We start from the raw sequence: 24,222 nt of genomic DNA on the forward strand, positions 1-24,222 counted from the left end.
AGATAGTCCACACCAACGCACTGCTGTGCTTCTCATCCAATCAACCGGGCATTAGCCCTCACCAACATTCTCTATTCTTTAACCACCCAGGCACTGACATCGGCTTACTAAAGAACAGGGTAGACTTAGCCCCACTACCTCCAGCAACCCAGGATGAACTGGGCCATCCAGACACTCATGCACCAAGCATTGATGAAGACAAACCCTTGCCTCTCACCCTCCAGGTGAGCCTTGCCCACAACACACCGCCAACCTATAATCTATGCATCTCTAGGACAAAACTAACAGTCTTGCACAAATCTTTTTCTCTCCCTTTTGTTAAAAAAATCTCTGTTCCAAAATTATAATGTCACACTTACATGTATATGCAAATATGTAACTGGATATATGATGATTATACCTCAATTTTGTAAACCTCGTTAAAACACAATGTTATATCGGACAATATGTCACCTCACTTGGAATGGCCCTACACCCACATCATGTGTTCAAATAATGACACCTTGTTAAAAAGATTACAATGGTTGAATACCCCTCACAGGGAGTTTATACTTATCACGCACTATGCACGACTCATTATTTAATCGTATCCATTGTCATGTACCCCAAAAAAACTAAATTGGTAGCCTAGAAAAAGACCCGTTAGGTCGAAACACGTGTCGGCACCACTTGTTATACCATCAATTGATGGATTCATGAGAATGAAATCAGAAAATGAAAACCATGATCCTAGTGGACCTATATTCTTCATGCACCAGCTGGCAACAAAGGAGGAAACCTTTGGATACTAAACAGCACACGTGCCGAATGAGTGGAAACTAAAACAAATCTCTCCTGATACATACAGCAGGCACCACGAGCACAGGCCTCCAAGTTTCCACCAACTGGCTGCTTAGTGCACCTTAAAATCAGAGATGGAAGGCGCGGCAACCCATGGTTCCTGGTGCTCCTAACAAATTGTTTTTTGAGACCTCTGCTCGCAAAATAGACCCTGGGATACGTTTCATTACAGAGCAATGGCTCATCTTTTGCCAATGCATGGGTTTCTTGAAGGAAAACAAAGGCTGCATTGAGAGTGGACAGTCTATAGAGCAGCACTTTTTGTTTGTTTGGTGAATTGAGGCCCTGAACATTCAGGGTCATGAAAGATAAATCAGGAGATGCCAACACGTACCTGTTTTCTTCTCTATGGTAGGTACCAGCAATGTCATGAGCAGCTGCTGAGTCCCTGGAGGCTCCGGTCAGGTTCAGGGCTTTGTTGTGGCCGGCATCGTCTTTCCTGACATCTGCTTCTATCCAGCAGTGCGTCCTTTCTCCAGGATGGCTCGCTGGTGCTCGGGATGCCCGGAGGTTCCACACAGCAGTAACGCAAGCAGTCCTTGCCTCTGAGACCTTGCTCGCCTTCTTCTCTGCACTTGGCTTCCCTCCTGCCGGCTCTCATCCCTTTCGCCTGTGCATGGCTCGGCTGTTTCCTGTCGGAGGATAGCTCTCTTGTTGCATCTCAGCCGTGGGACATTTAAACTCCCGCATTGGGGAAGGGAGGCGCTCTGGGCCAATTACATTCATTGAGAAGCTAGAAAGCTCACTCTGCTTTCTCCAGAGGGATTCTTGGATTCCTGATCTTCTTGTCAGTACATGACAGTCAGATGTAACAATATTTTGCCTTCTTTAAGGTTCAAACCTTGTCAAGTCTATCAAAGTTGACTAACTCGACAAAAAGTATATTGGCCTCGTCTAAAGAAGCGAGGGGAGGTTTGAACACTGGGGAAGGGTTTAAATGTCCTAATAAAGTGTCATACTGCGTTTTCTGAACGGTGTGCAGTCATAATGTCGACAGTCAAAATGTCGACAGTCAAAATTTCGAAAAATAAATGTCAAAAAAAATAATGTCGACAAACAATTATGTCGACATTTTTCGATATTTTTTCGAAATTTTGAATTTATTGTATGAATAAATAAATAAATATATATATATAAGATGTGTTGAGTATGAGGGGTGGTTGGGGGGGTGTGGGGGGGTGGCAGGGGGGTGTTGGGTGAGGGGGGGTTGGGGGGGACCCCCCCCATAGTAAATGATCCTTTTTTTTGGTTATTTATTTATTTAATAAATAAATAAATAAATATATAATTGTTATGTGTTGAGTATGAGGGGTGAAAGGGTGGTTGGGGGGGTGTGGGGGGGTGGCAGGGGGGTGTTGGGTTAAGGGGGGTTGGGGGGGGACCCCCCCCATAGTAAATGATCCTTTTTTTGGTTATTTATTTATTGAATAAATAAATAAATAAATAAATAAATATATAATTGGTATGTGTTGAGTATGAGGGGTGAAAGGGTGGTTGGGGGGGTGGCAGGGGGGTGTTGGGTGAGGGGGGGTTGGGGGGGACCCCCTCCATAGTAAATGATCCTTTTTTTGGTTATTTATTTATTGAATAAATAAATAAATATATAAATAGAATGTGTTGCATATGAGGGGTGGGAGGGTGGTGGTAGGGGGTGTGGGGGGGTTGCAGGAGGGTGTTGGGTGAGGTGTTGATAGTTTTAAGGGTTTATAGTCATAATGTAAAAAAAAAAAAGTCGACATTTTTTTTTCGAAAAAATGACTTTTTACATTATAAGTATAGGATGTCGACATTATTATTTTCGACATTTTTTTTTCGACATTTTTGTCTGTCGACATTTTTTTTTCGACATTATGACTATAAACCTTCTGAACATGGTCGTCCCTAATCCCATAAGGGGGTTCCTCCCCCATGTGAACCTCTCTCAGAGCAGCACTCTGAGGGGGATTAATTGTACTGTGGATGCACTGTCCTGGCCCCATGGGAAATGTCTCCCCCCTAGGGGAGAAGGGATGACATCCTCAGATTTGTTGTAATCCGCAGGACAAACCATCAAAAAGGATCCTAGCTATCTTGCCCTTCATACAACTGCAGAAACCGCTGCCTAGGCACAATTAATTGTCCATGCACTGCCATCTGGTATTGCCGCGCCCGCCAGCAATCATAGACACTCATCTAGAGACCCCGTTTGCAATTAGAGTAATGTTTATCTTATATGAAGCCATTCCACAATATTGGGTGGCTGTAAATAACAGGACTGCATGGCCGCTGTCCTTCTCACAGGCCCTGCGCTCTCCAGTCAATTTGTTGCTGTACAAGCACGCTGAGTCATCAAGTAAGCAATGTAGCAGTACAGTTCTGTTTTTTCTGACAATGGGCATGAAGGTTGCTGTAACCTTCGTCCCCCCCACTGGGAGTTTTTTGAGCCAAGGGCTTGATTAGGGCTGATGGGTGTTAACATAAGGGGAGGCTCAGAATAATGGGACAAACAATGTCCCCTGGGTTCTAATGGCTTTTCTAGGAAACAGAAAGCCAACGTTGTCTGAGGGGTTCCTAGTTTCTGGGAGGAAGTCATGGTGACAACAAGTAAGACAGACACCAGTGATCACAGCTCAAGGGTGTTTTTATTGAACAATGAATTACGTATGCAGGGTGGAAAACGCCTATTCTAAACCTAAATCTAAGATGGGAGCAAGCGTCGACCATCAAATGAAAAACAAGGCAGTCCTAGTGGCGTCTTGTCAAAATATGAAGGGCCTATACTATGAGACCTATTGCCAACCTCACAACTAATACAAAACGGGTGTGGGATATTTCTCAAGAAAAGAAAGAAGTGTTCTCAAAATAATATGTCAAGATGGGGTACCCTGGGTCTCCATTGCCCACATTTTGACCATGGGTTAAGATGGGAACTTGGAGCACAGTACAGTCTCGGGCTTCTGCCGCACAAGACGACAGTTCCAATGGCAGTTCTCAGGACAGTCGATGGGCAAGTCTCGTTTCCTGTGAAAGTCTCTTGCCTTCGAGACCTGATGTGGTCAAATAACAAAAACAAAAGTTCCTTTAACCAAATGAAAGTTTGGTTCCAATATGCGCTGGTTGATGGGTTAACCCCTGGGACCCTCTCTTCTGGGCGTGGACGCTTCTTGACTTCAGATTCACTTTCCTTGCTTTCTCTTGATGCAGGATTCACTTCCCTTCCTTTCTCTCAATGCAGGATTCACTTCCCTTGCTTTCAAAGTGCTTGTAGATCAAAGTCTTTCGATTGTACGCAGAGTTTGCTCAACCCTCTGTATGACCACTTTTACCTATTTTGCTGGCCCTCCTACGGCCTTCTGGTACTCGTAGTTTCTCGCATATGGAGCTCGACCAGAGTCTCATGTGATGCTGGTTTACCTTTGTAGCTGGTCTCCCCTAAACTTGGTTCCAACTTGCCACTTTGCGCTTCTCATTCAACAGAGCTCAGTTCGATTCTCCCCTTGACTCACCGGCTGTGATGAAACGCTTGGCTGTTGCCTCTCTGGAGTCAAGGCCAGTACCGTGGGCGCGGGAGCTTCCCTCGTTCCTGCTTATCGACATAGGTTTTCCCTGTGTACCGCTGACATCTGCTGCAGGACACTTGTGCTATTGTTCGCAGTATTAGGCTTTCTTCCAGGAAGGCTCTGCGGTTCTGGGACGAAAAGGGCAAGGTCACTTCTCTCCTCGCCACCCTCCCGATTCCTGTCACCTTTCTCCTTCTCTTGAACTGCCACATGTTCGCCATCTCGTCGTGCTGTGTGCCGTGCCCACCTTGCTCGTACTGTGCTCTCTGGCTCCACCATTTATCCGTGTGGGGAAGGGAAAAGGCTGTCCGGCGTGTGTAATTCTGATCAATTGCCTGACTTTGCCGGACCCTTGTATTGGGAAATGTCAGGTAAACGGCTCTGGTGTTAGTCCGTTGTCCTTTGTGTTGTATGAAAGTGCTTGTGTTGGCAGTGGTTTGGAACTTCGTACGAAAAAGGATGAGGAAAAGGTGTTAAAGGAGGGGGGATACCGCGTCTCACCCGTCGGTGTCCCACACCTCGAGCACCCACCATCTTGGTGATCCTCCCTCACTGGTCCACCCCCCAGGAACTGGGTTCAATAGCTATGGCCGTGTCCTGGCCACCTAGATGACATATCCCCAGGGACTAGCTAGGGAGACGCCTTCAGGTTTCTGACATTTCCCATCACATTTGCTAAGGGAAAAGCAAAGGAGGCACCTAAGGATGGGTTTAGGTCTCCGGTCCCGTACAGGCTCTTTCTGGCCTCGGAATATAGAGCCATTTAACCTTTAACTGACCCTGAATTCCCAGTTCTTCGTCCAGATACTTTCAAACACATGCACCCTTCTCTTGACAGCTTCCCACTTGAGGCCCACCATGCCCCAACGCCTCCACGTCATGTCTCTGGCTGCTGATGGGCTGATGTAAATTTGTCACACGGTTCTCAATGTTGTGGCAGTGGCTCAAATGAAGTACCTACTACATTAGGTTTGCACTTGGTCTGCTCAATTTGATAATCCATTTAGGATCGCTCTTCCTTAAATTCATAACTTAGAAAATGCTGCAAAAATTACATGCATGGTGCGTCAAAGATGGCCTTAAGACTTTGCGGGGTCTCCCAGAGAGTCCAAGGATTTTTATTTTTAAACAACATAAACTGCAGATTATTCACTACTACAATATTTAGCTTGTTCCATGTCATGACAGGCAGGCGTTCCATGTAAGGCACTGGGCTGTTGAAGAGCGATGCACTATTTAGCACCTTTTCGCTCTTCTCCCATGGTCTTCCACCTCCCTAGACTATGCGTCCCCTAAATCCCAGGGTTCCCCACCAGCGATCGGTAACCCGTACCAGGTAATTGGGGCCTAAAGGCAACAGCCTTATGTGAAAGCATGATGAAGCAGACACAGACAACAGAGTCAACATTTATTTTCAGAGTTTTATTTAACTCCAAATGCTGGGTGGAATAAGGCCTAACTTGCCCTATACTAAGGTGGGATTTCCCTACCTAAAGAAAACTAAGGATGGTCTCTGTCAGGAAGTCGAAAGCAAATGCCTGTCTGTGTCCAAAACCTATACTTGCCCTCAAGTCTAACTGTCTACAATGTGTAGGGACGTCAGCATCAAAAAGAATAGTGTTCAAAGTAAGGTTCAGAGCTTCTTCCAGCTCGTGGCTTGCAATCAGCTTCCCCTCCCCCAAGTTCAAAATGGTTCAGAAGGCACAGAGGTTCCCTTCCCCAATAGTTCAATGCTTCCAGCTTTGAAAACCAACACAACTCCTTGGGACACTTCCCAGCTCTTATGATATTGCTGTTTCTCACTAATTCACATAAACAGTTCTGTTTCTTGACTTCGAAAACACATAAAAGTCTGTTGTAGTATACACACAAGCTTCTTTATGGGCGCTTTCAGTGGCTTTTCCATACAGGTGTGCACTCGGTCTAGGCGCAGTTATCGGACCAGACGTTCCACCCATAACAAGTCACGCAACCGGTCCCCCTTTCTTGCTGCATTTCCATCAACATTAGACCACTCTTTCAACTTGACACTGCTATGTCATTTACCCACGTGTGTCACACTCTCCTGACACTGTATGGTGGCTTTGTTGCTCACAATGCACTTGTTACAGGTTCTCCTGGCTCTTGCCAATGGGTTTTCCTCATAACATACAGTTCTTTGCCTTTCCCTGACTTTGGCCAGTGCTCGCTTTCTTTTATAATACAATGTAAAGACTGGAGGGGGTGTCTGTACTTCTGCTCTCTATATGGTAGAGGAGAGGCACAGAGGACCCCAGCCAAGATTCTCCATTATTGGTACGTGGTCGAGCAATCAAGTCCTAGCTTCTCACGAGGTGATGCAGGCTGGTTCTTAAGTACAGTGTAGTCCCGAAGCCCCCACAAAGGAATGTCCACACACTGTATTAGTTAAAACACAGTCTTTATATAATTAATATTCAAGGTTATATAATTAATATTCAAGGTTATGTACACTATCACAATAACTCACTTTGTGCTCAGCAAATCTACAATGGCAAATATATACAGTTCTAAAGTGGTACCACAATTATTATCAGGTCTCATTAAAGTGCATCAACTATACTCTGGTCAAATGTCACACAGATCAAGGAATACAGTAACCAACAATAGATATAAGAGGAAAGCAGTTGGTTAGAACAATAGGCAGAATACTGGCCCCTACCACCAGACACAGTTCTGTGTGGAGATCCCCCCCCCACCTTGGCAACCTGTAGAATAAAGATATACCACAAGCCCAGTCCATAGATTGTTTACAAAAGTCTTTCCAATAGTTCAGCAACCCCAAAGTACCTGGTGTCGTCGAGTTCCTTGTCGGGAAATCGACAGCCCTCCTTGAGTGCACACCCTTTAAGGCAGGAGTCACCGGTCGTCAAACATCCGGCGAGAGGAAGGGTGAACTACGACGGTGAAGTGGCAGCTTCAATCCTGGCGGTGCTTGTCGACGACGGAGCGTAGGCGTCCTGCAAGGAAGAGGCGTGCGGGGCACCTCGGTGACGATAGATCTGGACGGCAGAGTTTGAAGAACTGTGGCCCAGCAATGGCGTCGAGTCGTCGGCATCTCTGTGGTCGTCGGGTGGCGGGAAACCCACCGGTGGATGTTCCTTGGAGCGTCGACAGCCTCAACTTTCTCCAACGGAAAAAAGTGGTCGACGGTGCGGACGAGAACGTCCTTGGATCAAATGAAGTTCTTATGCAAACGGGAGCGCTGCGGCACCGGTCGACGACGGTGGTCATCGACGGTGATGGACAACAGTCCGGGCGCATTCTCTTTGGGATTCCGCATCGGTCCCTGTCCACGGTCGGCAGCCTGTCGTAGGTCTGTCTACCAGGGAGCTTTGGCAAAGATCAGCTGGTGCACGATGGTCCCTCGTAGCTCGGGAAGGGGGTGCCTTACCAGGTCCTCTCTGGGTCAGTCCTTGGAGACACAGCAGCTTTCAGATTGATGAAGTAGAGCAGCAGCAGCAAGACTTCTCTTCCAGCAGGGCTTCAAGGTTAAATTTCAGTTTCAACTCCAGTTTCTCTTCAGCTTCTGAACACGAATTCTAGCAGTGATAGGCCCCCAGATATACTAGCTGATCTCCCATTCATTCTTCTGGGTCACACTCAGGCACCAATCGGTCAGAAGGGCAGTCATGCAGGCAGGCATCGTATCGGGTGCATAGTGCATTCAGGCCATTCACTTCTCTCCAGACGCTCACAACAATGTATGTGTATTGGGACAAGTATCCAGCCATTGAACACTCCACACTGCATTCATACCCGTTTCGGGCAGGGCTGTCTCAGTCCTTGTGTCAAACACCAGATACTAGACATCCACAACACAGAATGCGTATTCGTCACACACTCCATTCACCCAGGCCCCACCCACAGGGTGTACCCACAACATACAGTCACTGGGAAGGCTCCAGCCAGTCTGGCCTGGACTTCACAACAACACCATATATGGAACATCCACCCAACAGCCAGTCAGGGGGAAGGGACAGAGTCAGGGCTTCCCAGGACTTTGGGAAAACAAGGTAACAGGCAATAGAAAGCAAGAGGCCACAGGGGCCATCTTGTTTCCTATCAGGAATCAACTGATTCCAATGGCAGGGCCTGGGTATCCCAAAATGGAGGATACTCAGAGCACCTGTCAAATTCAGCATGGAGCTGCCACAAGCCCATACCCTGCTCTGTGGGCCACACACAGGTGCCCAAAAACATACACTAGGGGCACAGGGTTGTACCCCCACCCATGGGTGCCATAAGCGTATCCCATGGGTCTGTTCACCAAACCCAAAAGAGAGCTGCACCGCCAGGAGTCCCACATGAACTCCTGCGCCGAAAACACGACAGAACACACGATAAAAGGTAATGGACAAGGATACAGAGGCCCTGCATTTCCAGCATCACATACAGTTCTTTGCATCTTAGTAGATTCATAATCTTTCCTTCACTCTGATAAATATTCAAAAGTTCCCACAACTTGCTTCCACTCTGTTCGGTATTCAAAATTGCTTATAATTGCTTTTATCTCGTTCGGTATTCAAAAGTACTTTATTATAATTTAGTTTGGCATTCATAATAATGCTTGGTTCGGTTTAAATCAATGTTCGTCATCTACTTTACATATTCGCCTGCCATCCCAGTGTTCCCCCTTCTTGGTAAACTCACCGGTCGGAGCTTACAGTTTGCTGCGAGGTCCTCAACCCCACGGGTTCTCTCCTTCGCTTTCAGTACCTCGCCTCTTCTCCCAGCGGCTCTCTGTGGCTCAGCTCACCCAGCGATGCTCCTTATGCAGCTTGGTACTTCAACGACCGTTTTGCTCATTCACACCGGCTTCCCTCATGCTTTCTGCCACCGGCCTCCAGCGTCCTTCAGTTCTGCTTCCTGCTGCATAAACTCCTTTCTTGGGTTTCCAGTGCTCTGCTTGCCACACCGCTGACCTGGAGAGGTCTGCCTGCACCCAGCAGTTCGTACTACTGTTTCCAAAGCTGACTCCATTCCACAAGGATATCACAAGGATGTCAGCTTTTAAAGTTCCCGCCACCAAGATTAGTCCAGAAAAGACTAGACTGCTCACTAAGGAAACGGTAGTTCGGTCTTGCTCTTGTTATCTCTTCCTCATCTCAGTACTAAGCGGAGGTTGGTGTGTGTCTATTAATAAAATGAGGATGGGCTTCTCTAGTTGGTCTATTCTTCGTCCCAGTCCTAAACTGGTGTTTCTTGAGAAACGTTTCACGGACAGAACAGGGAAAGGGCTAACAGTAGCCTATGAAGGCTTCATTATGAAAAGGAATTGGGGGATACCATGTCTCACCTAAGGACGTCCTCTCTCCACTCCCCAATATCCTTCCACCCATATGGTCCTTGCTCGCATATCCACCCCCCAGGGTTAGGATCCAAAAGCGACTGCCTTTTCCTGGTCGCGCGAGAGGAGGATACAGGGGGTAAATAAGCTCTGGTTCAGTCGCTCTTTTTCCTGTCTCACCCTATTCTTACTACCTCATTAATTTCTCCCACTGCCTTCTCGCCCTTACTCCCTTCGGTCTTCAAGCACCCTCTCTCTGTCTTTCTCTCACCTTTTCCCTACCCTCTCCTTACCTGTAACTAAACTACGATCAACGCCAATTACTACACCCCTCTCCTTTTACACTACACCTCTCACTTATCCCCTCTTCTCGCCTCTCACTACACACCTCTTCTCGCCTCTCACTACACCCTTCTTCTCACTACACCCCTTTCCCCACCTATCTCTAGACCCCCAACTTTTGCCAGGCCTTACCACCCTCTCTCCGCCTATCGCTTACCCTTAACTTCACCACTCCTGCTTTACTCTGCCCTAACCACTACCCCCACTATCGCCTTGTACTCTCTACACCTCCTCTCACCATACATACTCTATCTCATTTTGACTCTCTATAATTCACCTGCACACTTTTTCCCTCTCTCACCTTTCACACAGCCCCCCCTCCCCACACTACACTACACAGATACAGCTAGTATGACTCTCTCTCACAAATCCCTCACCTGCACTCTACTCCAATTCTGCCACCAACTCTCCAACACTGCATTCCTCTGTCCGACCTCTGCCTTGGTCCACCTTCACACCTTCTGACCTGACCCCCTGTAATCCACACTCTGCCTTTCCTTCTGATTCCTTTTATATTAAAGTCCTGCTGGTTCAGTCTCCCCCATCTCCCTTCCATTGGCATCAGCACTTACCATACCAGACTCTAGGAAATAATATTTGCCTGTCTTTTCCCCAGGGGCTGCGTTACATAGGTCAGAGGCTTTAAAAGAAATCCCTAAGTCCCTCTGCCTTTTCCAGCGTGATTTTGTTTGCAGTCTCGAATGTTGCGGTAGCAGCCAGGGGCTCAGGCTGCTCGCTCTCAATGTGGCTTTCCTTAGGTGCTGGTGAGTTTTGTTGCCAATTTGGTTGGGGGGAGGGGTGGAATTCCGTGTCTCCTGTACTCCTGCAGTCTCTCCACTCTCCCAGTTCATTTTCTGTAACCCCACAATTCATCAGGGGTCTGTCTGGGGTTGGCAGGTCTGGTGTTGGAGGTCTCATTTCTGTTTGGAAAGCAAATTCCCAGTCCATTCCCTGGCCGTTCTTGATTCCGTTGTCCTGGCTTCAATGCGTTTTTTTGTTGTTGCTCCCAGGTGCTTGGGAGTTATTGTCCTGAAACCGAAAAAAGAGAACACGGGCTAGAAAGAATACCGGGAGGCATCACGTGACAATAAGTGGTACCATTGATGACATTTGGGGCACATGGGGATGTTTCAGTGACCGGGGTCCCCCAAACTGCTAATCCCCACATCTAGAACAGGGCTGTTCTTGCTTCTTTCCTGCGGAGCCTCTGACCCCGTCACAGATATCAGTCAAAGCCTACTTTAGAAAAATTGAGTGACACTTTTTTAATAATCTACTGGCACAAGGCCTAAAGGATCTCTGAAACGATGTTATTGGGATTGGAGTGAAAGGGAGAACCTTTCATTATGCTCACTTACTACTTCGAACATAAACAATTATACACTAAGGAGCAGTACCTCAATTCTATTGAACCTAGAAAACTAATAGTATTATACATGACATTTAGACTGGATGTAATGCAAGTGAGCAGTATCAAAACAAAGTGGTCTTCATGTATAGAAACCATAGGACTATTTGCTTGTGGAGTGCCATCCATTTTATGGTCTCCCATAGCAAATGTGAAGTTTTGAGACAACGGTTGATCCCCATTTTCAAAAACATGGTGAGCAAAGTGATAAGAGGGTCATAGATATCTTTAGCTCAATGGAAATGTTGGGGACAGATCAGATGTTGATACGCATATGAACAATGGGGTCGGTATTATGGATGGGGGAATGAGGTGCAGTGTATGCATCAGTGGTGGGGAGGAACTGAGGCACAGATAAGTTGTTGACAGGCTTGGGTACCACAATGGCAATATGAAGGACATGGAGGTGGAAGTATACATCCAATGGTCATATGCTGAGATACTGCAAAAACAGTGTCAGGAACTTTGGGGTGGATGCAAAGATCAAATTGTGATATGTACAAGCACATCAATGACAGTATCAAGGCTGGTGGGGTGGATGTGAGAGATTGCACAGTGGAGGTAGGCACAGCTACCGCTCCAATTACAGTATTGAGGATTGTGGGGTGGCTGTGAGACATCGCACAGTGCTAGGCACAGCTACTGCAATGACAGTATCGAGAATTGTGGGGTGGATGTGAGACATTGCACAGTGCTAGGCACAGCTACCACAATGACAGTATCGAGGATTGTGGGGTGGCTGTGAGACATCGCACAGTGCTAGGCACAGCTACTGCAATGACAGAATCAAGGCTGGTGGGGTGGATGTGAGAGATTGCACAGTGGAGGTAGGCACAGCTACCGCTCCAATTACAGTATCGAGGATTGTGGGGTGGCTGTGAGACATCGCACCGCGATAGGCACAGCTACCACAATGACAGTATCGAGGATTGTGAGGTGGCTGTGAGACATCGCACCGCGATAGGCACAGCTACCACAATGACAGTATCGAGGATTGTGGGGTGGATGTGAGAGATCACACAGTGATAGGCACAGGTAACACACTAGAAAGTCAAACTTTGTAAGTCAGTGGAGCAATGCACGCAACTTCTAAGTCACAGGGTTGGGTCCAAGCACAGAGGAATGGATCACACTTGCATCATCCCCAGGGAGTAGATTGTCACATGGAATAAGTAACAGCAGCCTCCAACATATATGTAAACGTAGCAGAGGTTTCTGCCGGGCCAGGCTGCACCTTTGAGCAATACAAACGTATAAGGCTGGCTAATGCGTTTGTATTTCTCAAAAGGGCAGTGTATATAGTAGCATCACTAGAGGGGAGGTGGGGAGGCATACTCTCTCGTGTCACCCCCTGTGAGGGGTGTCACCTGGTGCGGTCCGCACCCCCACGTCCCGCAATGATGCCACTGTCCATATATGAGATGTCGATATGGGTAAGGCTGGAGCAAATGTTGTCAAAAGCAAGTAAAGATTAATGAAGCAATTGAAAGGCAAGATCTGTACAAATCTTCATATATGAGATGTCAATATGGGGAGGATTGGAACATGTATTGCCACAAGCCAATGAACACTAACAATGAAGTTAACAAACAAAGCTTGAACAAGTCTGCATTTATGAAATGTCAATATGGGGGATGTTGGAACAAGTCAAACCTGGAGCAAATAAAGTATAAACAGTGAAGAAGTACAACTGTGTTATACTTAAAAAGAAAGAGACTGAAAGGAAAGAGGCTGAAAGAGAAAGCTATAAGAGGACCTGGTGAAAGAAATGCATCAGGCAGTGAGCCTTTGGGGGAAAGATACCTGGCAGGGGAGTACACCAGGGGATCTAGAAAGCCCAGAGGGGGGTTCCTGGCAGGGGAGTACACCATCCAGAGTATGGGAAAAGGAAAGACATTGTGAAAGGGTTCCTGGAAGGAGAGTATACCTGGATACCATTTTTTATAATTTGCTGTGTAGAAGAAACACTTTTTGTCATCCTTTCAAACATCATTGTTGGGGAAAGACACTCTTTCATTATTCTTAAGAGAGTGTTGTGTAAAAGAGACATTTCTACTACTCTTAAGCAATAATTGTTTGGAAAATAAATGTTCACATTCTCCTTAAGAAAGTGTTAAAACACCATCACTTAAGTTGCTGTGTAGAAAAGACACATTTGCCATCCTTTCCAATGCTATTGCTTGGAAAAGGCACTTTTCATCATCCTTAAGAAAGTGTTACGTGAAAGAGACTTTTATCTTAAAGGCACATTGTTTGCACAGAACATGTTCAATGTTATTCCTGAGACAGTTCAGGGGAAGGGAATCAACCCCTGAATTCAAGAATTGTTTTGTTGCATTTACATATTCTGTTTTTACACTCTTTTTGCTGAATCTAAAGTAGAGACATTTACTTTGCACCTTATGTTATTCGTTTTTAGTGTGAGGGTCAGATATATTTTAGACACAAGGACAGCTTGCTTTAGTTTACTAGGGAGGGAAACTCTTTAGGATAGGGACAGAAAGGCCTTTATCCAAACTCTTTTTATTTTAATAAAATAAATAACGTTGAAAACATTACAACTTTGTGTCCGCCTCTCATTTCTGGCCCCTCACATAGCTTAGAGCTCCATCTTCCCTGTGCCCCCTTTGCCCAACATGCTACTTGCATAGTTTACCTGCTTGAAGACCTCTTTGACCCCAAAGTACTGGCTCAAGGAGGAACTGTATGAATTCAGCTCACTGAGGATCGAGTTAGGATATGATCCCACTATAGCCACCTGGTCGTTGTAGAATTTGTCATACCTGTGGAAAAACCCAAGTTCATTTATAAATTAATCCAAAATGGAATGAGCAAAAACAAGTGACAGACACGAAGTGAGTGGGATGCAGATTGGAGGGTGTGTGGGTGTGTGACAGAGTTGGGTGGGACGAAGAGGGGGACAAAGAGACAGTGAGAGAGCAACACCATGAAAGAGTGGATCGTAGAGAACAAGAAAGAGACAGAGTGGGAATCTAAAGTGGGCTGAGGAAGGGGAGTGTCAGAGAAATAGGGGGAGCTCGAGAGAGGCAGAAAGAGAGAGAGATAGAGAGAGGGCAAGAGACAACGAGAGAGAGAGAGAGAGAAAGAGAGAGAGCCAGAGAGAGGCAGAGAGAGAGAGAGAGGGGCAGAGAGAGAGAGAGAGAGAGAGAGAGAGAGAGGGAGAGAGAGAGAGAGAGAGAGAAAGAGAGACAACGAGAGAGGAGAAAGAGAGAAAGAGCGAGAGCGAGAGAGAGCGCAAGTCAGTCAAAAAACAGAAGTAGGTGCTGATCACATTTTGACCCTTGTGAAGTATGGAATGCTGGAAAATGCCTTAAATGCAATGATGATTTACAGTATGGCCAACAGTAAGGTTGCACAGAACTGTCAATTATTTCTGATGTTCCTTTTATGCTTAAAACAACTGAACCATTATACATTTTCTAAGCTCACATGCCTTATTATCACGCTGAACAATAGGTCCTCTAACCACTAAAAACATCCAGCCATAAAACACGATAAGCATTCAAAAAGGGAGTTTCAAAATGTATCTGGGAAAATGAGCTATGCATAACTTACAGAAGCAATGAACATTTAAAAAGAGTCCATCCTAGTGAGTTTCCAAAACTAAGTGGTGATGCCCAAATTTAGGCGATGACTTGACAGTGGCGGACAATGTTCTTCGGCAAAGATGCCAAGATGTGGTCCCTGCCTCTCAGCTACATTAGGAGGAGTCGGGTCAGTATTTTCTCAATTGGAAAATAATGTGACCCGTCTCCTGGAGAAACTAATGCTGCAGTAAGTTGGGTCCCAAGCATCAGAAAGCATGTGGGTTTCCTTGAAGTGCTTATATGCCCTCCTCACTCTATCCTTCTTACGGCTCCAAGAGGGTTCCCTTTACAGCAATAATAGGAAATGGCTGGATATCTTCAACAGTAGGAAAAGCCTAGCCCCGTGAAACAGGACTTTATTTAAGAATAGAATCTGGTTCCTAGTGTTTCTTGTGGATAAAGGACATTTCAAGTAATGCAGTGTGAACCATCTTTTCTACATGAGTGCCTAGTTTAGGGAGACCCCTGCAGAGCTGCGTGGGAGCTTGGGTGAGGAGGCGAGGTGAGTGATGGGAAGTGGGTTGGGGACTGGCAGCGGTTGGGGGGGTTGGCCAGCCAAATGGGGAGCGAGGTGGGGCAGGTCCAAAGGTTCCAGGGTTGTCCCCCAGATTAGGAGAAAAGAAAGTCGGGAGGGGGGAAAGGTATAGGCATTGCGTGGGTGTCCCCTGGATTATCGGCAATGGGGCTTAAAATGGACGGTGCAGAGTGCGCAGTGACTCTTTCGCAAGGGTCCTGCAGCAAACATGTTTTGAAAAGTGCACATTTTGAATACTCCGCATAGAACGTAGAACCCACATTCTCAGTGCACACGATGGGAATCGCTTCGGGACCTGGACCGATGCCTTTCGCGTCGAGCAGATTTCTCCTCACGGGACCTCGACTCGACTCGACGCTAGAGGCTTTACGGTCGGATTTGCGACCTACCTGTAGTTTTCCCCTCCTTTCTCGCAAGGCTTTCCCGGTCATCGCCTGACATTTCATACAGGCCTCCATGTCGTGGCCTTCTCTGAGGCACCACAAACACTCTCGGTGCGGGTCTGTGATCGACATTTTTGAACCGCACGACTTGCACTTTTTGAAACCCGATCTCGGGGTTGTGGTCAGCATCGATGACGAGGACATATTCAATATTATTTGTTATTCTCACAGAACTCGAGGCGCGCCGAATCTCCGAAGCAACGTATACTGCGGAAAAACGGAACTGAGGCCAACGGGCACCGCACGTGCTTCTTATACACTCGATGACGTCACCCTCGACAGAGGCCTTCGAGGGACAATAAACTCAATGACATCGACGCACAGCGCCCTCTGCCGAATTTTTTTTCCGAAGCAGCTAAAGCTGGATGGAATAACTAAGATGAGGAATACGTTGGAGGACACAATCGACTTGAATATAAATTTCTTCGTACTAATTTTTATTACTTACAAATTAACAGAATAGTTCTCCATTTAACGAATTACAAATCAGACAATTCCCATTGCATATCTTCTGATGACCTTTTTACCACCGTCTGATACCAATACCTATGTTTGGAATGATATGTATTGACTTACCTTTTTCACTTGTAAACAGCCTTGAGAAAGACAATTCTGTCAAAACATGTGTTGGCTGTCCTAACAGAATACACTTACAGATCAAATAGACCTTTACTACGCACCAGTAGTGTAACAAATCAATTATTTCTGTGCAAAGCGCAAAGTGCTGGCGGTATACAGCTACTATAGATGCTTTATGGTTTAGGGTTTACCAGAAACCTCAAGCCATGCAGCTGCCCTATTGATCTCTAAAGTTATGTCCCAGCGCAATTGAACACTATCTAAACCTGCCCATACTCTATACACCTTAATGTTAATTGCCTGACCCTGCTAATACTTGCCTGTCCTTTACTTCTGCATGCTTCCTCAACCCTCTTCTTCGTCACAGTCCCTGAGGAATTCTGGGACCCATAGGAAATTAGGTGGTTCCACTTCTTTTACAGTAAGCACATAAGTGATGGGTGGAAGGTTTTGAATGAATCTGAACCACTGGCATTGCTCTGGGCAACCTTCCACACCACCGTTTTTTAGCACGTCTGCACCATTGCAAAAGGGGTCCAGCCCGGTTAAGATTCATTCTAAACCTTCCAGCCATCACCTCTTTGTTTTTGCTTTGTCACCCCAAGTGGGACGGGTATGCCCAGACGTGGGTCCCGTGCCTGCTGGGCCTAGAGACCCAAGCTACTCCTCACTGAGGAGGCCCAACAAGGTTGAAACATGTTTGGGGATGCTTGTGTCTCGTGCAGAAGGGATGTGACCTAGCAGTTCGGGCTGGACTGCCGCTTTTGGGGTGGGGCCAAGCCTGATTTGCATATGGTCTTTCCCCTTCTGTAATGGCTTGGCAGACTAAGAACGATGGTCTGGAGGGTTGCCCAGAGTAATGCCAGTGGTTAAGATTCATTCTAAACCTTCCAGCCATCACCTCTTTGTTTTTGCTCCACTTCTTTTACACTTTTAAGGGTGGTTTTAATTCCGTTGATTTTAGAAGTAGAAGAGGGATTGTGGGGTTTAACCTTTTTAGAGACAGAAGATGCAGCAAAAGCAACCCTCATCATTCCCTGCAGTGCACCCGTGAAATTGCAGGGGACATTTGAGTTTAGGGATAAAAAAAAGAGATGTTCTTTTGATGAAATAGATTTAGATATTTAAATCTTAGGCTTTATTACCTTAGTTTTATCTGTAGGCTGAAAACCATTAGAATGACAACAAGCCGAAACCTCTTCTGGAAAGGCAGAAAGAGTATCCCTTTCGGAGTAAAAGTACCAAGTCTCATCCCCTGGAATCCCCCTACTACCCTGGGCCTCGTCTCCACCCAGGTGATCCTCCCGCAGTACACCACCCCCAGGATTGAGATCAGGAAGCATCTGCCCTCTCCTGGCCACCTGGGAGGAGACTTTAGGCAGGGTTCTGGTGAGGGATCTACAGGATATCCCCACACTTCAACAAATCCACCACCACTAATATAGCAGAACATCCTGTGTCTTCAGGTAAATCCACAATAAAGTCCATTGACACAGTGTACCAAGGACGAGGAGATATCTGAAGTGGTATCAAGAAACCGTCCGGCTTCAGATTTTCAGATTTCACTGGCGCACAAATCTCACAGGTCTTTACAAAATGTAGCATGTCATTTCTCATGCTTTCCACTACAAATGTCTTCAAATGAGTTGCAAAGGGCAAATCGTGACTTTCCCTTAAGACTTGTACACTTAGATCTTCTGTGGGCAAGCATAGCTTTTCATCAACATACTGTAATCCATCTTGTAGCCTTCTAATAGGATTTGCACAAGTCCACTTCTGCATTAACTCTAAAGATATTTTTTGTTGAATTCTGTGCTTCAGATCTTCTTTTCCACGAATACATCCAATGATTAATATTTTCTCCTCAATAAATGGAACAGGAGCCGGGCATTTAATTTTTCACTGCCTAGAACAAATCTGGATAAAGCATCCGTTTTTCATTTTGGCTTCTGGGTTTAAAAGTAATAATGAAATCATGCTCGGAGAAAAACAACCACCAACAAAGCTGTCTAGGGGTTAAGGTTTTGGCAGACGTTAAAAGCCATAAATTCCGATGGTCAGTCATAACGGTTAGAGTACGTCTAGCTCCCAGTAAATGATGTCTCCATTTTTCAAAGGCAGATTTTATTGCCAAGAACTCTCTGGGGCGAGGGGGGGCAGCACACGATGTGGATGTGCCTGCTATAGGCTCTGTCGTATGGCACCAGAAAGCCCTATAAAACTGCTGCATTTTATGTTTTAAAGCCCCCTTACCGTGATAAGGAGTTTTCCTGAATGCAGACACTGTGCCACTGAAGGACTGAAATGCGGGAAGTGGATTGATTCTGCAGCATGGCCTGATCTGATCTACAGCGTGCTCTATAAACATGGCGGCTCTGGAGTGGTGCTAGGTGGTGCATTATGTGGCCTGTGCGGGACCCGAGTGCAGCGGCCTCAACAATAATCCGAGCGGGGAGGCCGTCAGTCCGCTCCAGCAAGAGGAGCGTCTGTGTTGTCCGGGGTTCTACGCACACGGAATTGAGGGTGTGCATTTGCCCGAGACGGCTCATACCCATAGCCCTTGGTGGCCTGAAGGCCCGGAGGCTGGCCAAGCTCAACACCTGCTAAGGAGTTGGGGGCGCTATCCCACACTACAAGGTGTGCTTCAATATAGCGGGGACCCAGCAAGTACACACTTCCCCTTGCAGGCTACAAGTTTGAAGAATGCACAGACGGGTTGGTCTTGCGCTCCCCAGGGGGTCCGAGCATGAGGGAGCCCGGCCCGACCTGATTGAGATACAGAGCATCATTGTTAGTGGTGGTGGGGAGAGCAAGCCCCTTTATGGAAAGTGGTGAAAGTTCTGAGCCTGATAGTGAGCTGGAAGATAACTTGCACATTATTAGAAGCGCTGCAGGTCGGAGGATGTAAGAGGAAGAGAAGCCACTCCACACAGCCAGTAGGAGCTGGGGCTGAACGTATAATGGACATGCCTCCTAACTGATGGAGACTACATAGAACTAAACTTGGAGGCAGTAGGAAAGTTCCCCCATCCACAGGAATGGCCAGTGAGCTGCTGCAGCAGGGGCCATTTACAACACAGAAGGACAGAGCCGGCTGGGGAACATAGCGTGTTACTAGAAGTGACAGGTCACAGGAGCACTCTAAAGGATCCTGCATCTGAAGTCACAAGTAGGGGATCCCTAGACCAGCAGTCAAACCTTAGCACAGTGAGCTTGGGCTGCTGAAGATAGCAGGGCACTCATTGTGAGACTGATATCATAAGAAATACTGTGGTTAGCACAGACTGGAAAAATAACATTAAAACGGGCCGGCGGAACACTGTGGGCTAGGAACACAGATCATCCCTCAAAATAATTGCTAAATCTGAGGCACAAGCCAAAAGGGGTGACATCAAATCTTTAATAGGCATGCAAGATAAGGAGATGGGTGCTCGGGAAGTTTGCGCGGAGGTCCATTCTCCACCTCCTGGGGCTGTCCAGGCAAATCCTACATACACTAAGGAAGACCTTAAGGAAATGCTCACCACCCGGAAACAGGATCTCACAATGGAGATCAAGTCTACAAAAGACATGCTGGTCAAAATGTTGCAGATCTCAACTGGGACCTACTTGGGCTAGAATCGCGGGAAAATGATGTGGAAAATACGGTATGTGAGAAGGCACACAACCACACGGAGCTCACAAATAGGGTGGTAGTGCACATTGAGGAGCAGCTAGAAGCGATTTGGGTCAAACAGGAGGGTCCTGAAAACAGATTGCAGAGAAACAATGTCCGCATACGCAGTGTTCCTCAACACATACAGGACCAGTACCTGACAAAGTATGCCTGCGACTTGTTCCGATTCTTGTTAGACCTTCCGGATACCACAGTACTAGAGCTGGATAGAACGCACTGGGTTTACTCTTCGATGTAACAAAGGTGTAACCTATTACCGGATGTGCTTTCGAGAGTTCATTACTTCCAGCTAAAAGATGAGGTCATGATGGCGGCTTGAATGATTGACTGATGGACCTATGTGCAGGCTGGAGGGGTTGTTAGGGTGCGGGGGTATTAGTTAGCAAATTAGATGTAGCAGCTGTTTGGAATGTTGTGTTTGTATTAGACCCTGTTGCTCTGTGTGCTATTGTCGATATATTAAAAACCAATAACAAAAATGTAAAAAAACATTCAAACATTGAGGGCAGCTCGAAAAAAGAGCCAGTTGAATTCCAGAGGTCAAAGCACTCCTTATATCAAGACCTCTCACCTCAGACACTCGCAAATAGGAGGAGACTACGTATAGTCACGGCCTGGCTACAATCACAAAATGTCAAGTACCGATGGGGCTTTCCTTGCAAAGTATTATTTGAATATCAGAACCAACAATACGCTATTAGCACAGAGGAAGTTGCAGCGGGACTAATGGACGCTACACCGGATTCTATCCCGGTCGGCGAAGAAATGGGAGTCCGTTCAAGTTCGGAATCCAGAAGCAGCCCCAGGAAACCTAGAAGAAGGATTTCGGCAAAGACACCACCAGACTTGGAAATGGGGTCAGCCCAGGGTGCCCCAACCTGATGATTTTGACTGCCCTGGGTCTGGGCGATCGTTATCTGGAGATGGGTTCATTTTCTTTTTCCGTGAGGGCATAAATCCAACTACAGGGGAACAGTGCTCCAGCCTCTAACTCACTCTTACAGTCAAAAGGTAAGTGCAGGGGTAACTGCTCAGATTCGTTTTTTATCAAACACATCTAGGAATTCCTGACAACAATCAGAAAATCCCAACTACCGCTCCTAAGATATGGCCATTTCCTATTGCTGCCTCCTTTCCTGCCCTGTTATCTTCCACTGTAGGGCATCTAGTATAATGTAATATGCCTTACAGCGAAGTGTGTTGCAACCTGTTGCTGCACTCTTCTGAAGGATAACCTACTCTTCCTAATTACCCTTGAACAGTTTCCTAAGAAGCGACCTTCTTGTACACAATAAAGACAAAGATTATTCTTTCATCCCCTCTCTCACTCCTCATTTGACAAAGGACCCCTGGGGTTCCCTTGAAAATGCTGCTGGTTTGAACTCTCCAAATACCAGTTCCACCCTTGGTCTGTCACTTCTGAACCAGGGTCTTCCCTCAGGAACTGTTCGCTTCCTCTCGCTCCTACGCTCTCCCAACCTAAAATCCAGCTGCCTCACCAAAACAATCAAAGCATCACATGACTTGGGTCAGTCCACAATGGTAGCCATGGCATCCTTCAACTCATCCTTCAGGCCATATAAAACAATGCCCTCTTCTCTTCTGGCCAATCACATTCCAGTACTAGAGTCTGAAACTGTGTGATCTAAAACACTAAACCCCAATTTCCATGTTTAAATTCCAACAATCCTCCATCCATGCTCTGGGGCAATTGTTTCCTATCAAACATTTCACTAAACTACATCCTCAATCTGTCCCAATCCCTCAGAATTCTGTCTCCTGTTACTAAGGGAATAGACCAGGCTGCTGCCTCATCCGTAAAATAAGACAAAATAAATGCCACCTTGGTGGCCTCAGTAGGGAAGGCTCCGGGATGACAAATGAAATGCAATTCACACTGGGTTACGAATGTCTTAAACCTCTTATGGTTCCCTCTTTAATGTTCCAGAGGGACAAGAGGAGTGGTAACAAAAGATGCTCCTCTTTACCCTGGTTTCCCAAATACTGGATTTCTAATTCATTTTTTTTTAAAAATGTATTTTTATTTAATGGGAATTGGTTGAAATGTACAACCTTATACGTATATAAAATCAAACTACAAATAAATGAAATCATTTTTAAAAATCTTAGTTTAAGAACACATTCACAACCAAACACTCCAATAGACAAAACATCCACACGTATATATTATCAAATATTTATACAACTATAAAAATAACTATTTTATATTCACCAATTTTATTTCGCCTAAAAATGTTATAACCATTATTGTAAAAACTGTCTCCTGACCACTTGCAGCACAATTCTAGAAAAATTCTGTATTCAACCAATATATGTGTGACACAAAACGGTCCAACATTCTAGTTCTTCCTTCTTCCGATGCTATACATTCGATTAGAAGATGCTTTAACGATTGGGTTCTCCCCACAATTTTGCAAAAATGACAGTCTCCATTATTATCTTCTTGAATAGATCTCTTTGCCTGAATCTCCTGGGTTGGAATAATATTTAATTGAAAGTGTAAAAACACATTTCTCCTATACACATTCCGAAACTTAAATAATTTCCAATAGAACCCCCAGGTTTGTCCGCCGTTGAGTGACTTTGATAAAGTTTATACCCACGCATCTTATCAATGGTGGGAATCCAGTCAGGTTCAAACAATATTCTATTACAAAGTGGCAATAAATTTGCCAATCCCATGTTATGCAAATGCATTTCACTAAGAATGCTATGGACACATTTTGTAAAACTAGTAAGAGCTTTCGATGTACCAGCAAAAATGGTTTCCTTCAGGTTATCATATAGAGAGTTCGGTAACTGATTCAACATTATATAGTACAAAGAAAGTACCTTCCACTTATGCCTGTGGGATGTTTAAACCCACTATTTCATGCCCTGCGACATTACTGTGCACTGCTTGCATCAGAAACCTCAGAATAGCCGCTGGAAAGCATTATGCGCGCTAAAATCACCCAGAAGTGCGCAGGAAAACCCGAAAATAGGCCACCAATCCACTTTTGCCTATGTCCGTGGTAACACAGGAGACCACTGCCAAAACCCATCTTTTGGCTGCCCACAGAGGAACATGAAACTATTTGAAAAAGCAGTCCTGCATTGCAAGAGAAACACAGAGCGGTTTAAAAATCCATGTTTCCTTGGCTGTGGAAAGTGCAAAAATCTTGTTTCTCAAACATCACAAAAGATCCAATATCCCTGTTGGGTGTTAAACATCACTGTATATAAATAATTCACCAAAGCACAATGTCAGCAGAAACATATTTGATCAGAAGGAAATCCACATTTAAAGATGCTTCCTTTGAAGAATATGTCAAAAATGGACGCAGTACCGCTACTCGCCTGTGTCAGAAGCTGGCAATTACTTAACCTGTCAATTTAAACTGATACATTGAAATCAAAAGTATGAAAAGGAAAGTCTTGCTATCAGAAATAATAGCGGTGGATACAATTCAAAACTATATTTTAAAAAGGCTGGAAATAAGAGATTGGTGGATATATTTGTTAAAAATGTAATTTGTATTTTAGGACAAGACTATTTTAAACATTGTGTTAAAAGTTAAAGCAAGCTACACTGGGCTTCAAAGACATTCCACACCTTCTCCCAAACAAAGGAATCTTTTCCCCTGCTCTCTGCTAAGGAACTGGCAGGGAGGTGTGAAAGGAAAAGGGAGGAGCACTTTGGCCTGTTGCTCTGCTAGGAGACAAACGACTCCCTTTGACTCAAAGGAAATGCTAATTCGGGTGTAGGCTGACACCAGATGCCAAAGTCAGAGAGGCCTGGGACTGCTCTCTAGCCCAACCAAGACCTTGAAGGCGGAGACAAGCAGTTTTGTTTATTCAGAAAGCACAGACAATATCTTTTTGAAAAAGACTTATAGAAAATTGTGCCAAACTGGTACAAATATGGAATTTAGAGGTTATTA

At 45.7% G+C, this 24,222-nt stretch overlaps 1 protein-coding gene across 1 annotated transcript in view; it reads right to left on the reverse strand.

Annotated features, from left to right (window-relative positions):
• CCDC180 (coiled-coil domain containing 180) overlaps window positions 1-24,222 on the reverse strand; it is a 728,974-nt gene that overhangs the window by 367,291 nt on the left and 337,461 nt on the right. The window contains exon 16 of the mRNA XM_069609330.1: window positions 14,094-14,220. Within this exon, the coding sequence (XP_069465431.1) occupies window positions 14,094-14,220 (127 nt within the window). The remainder of the gene's footprint in view (window positions 1-14,093; window positions 14,221-24,222) is intronic.

This window comes from Ambystoma mexicanum, chromosome 8 (assembly GCF_040938575.1).
Source record: "Ambystoma mexicanum isolate Mex_15411 chromosome 8, UKY_AmexF1_1, whole genome shotgun sequence".
Lineage (NCBI taxonomy): Eukaryota > Metazoa > Chordata > Amphibia > Caudata > Ambystomatidae > Ambystoma > Ambystoma mexicanum.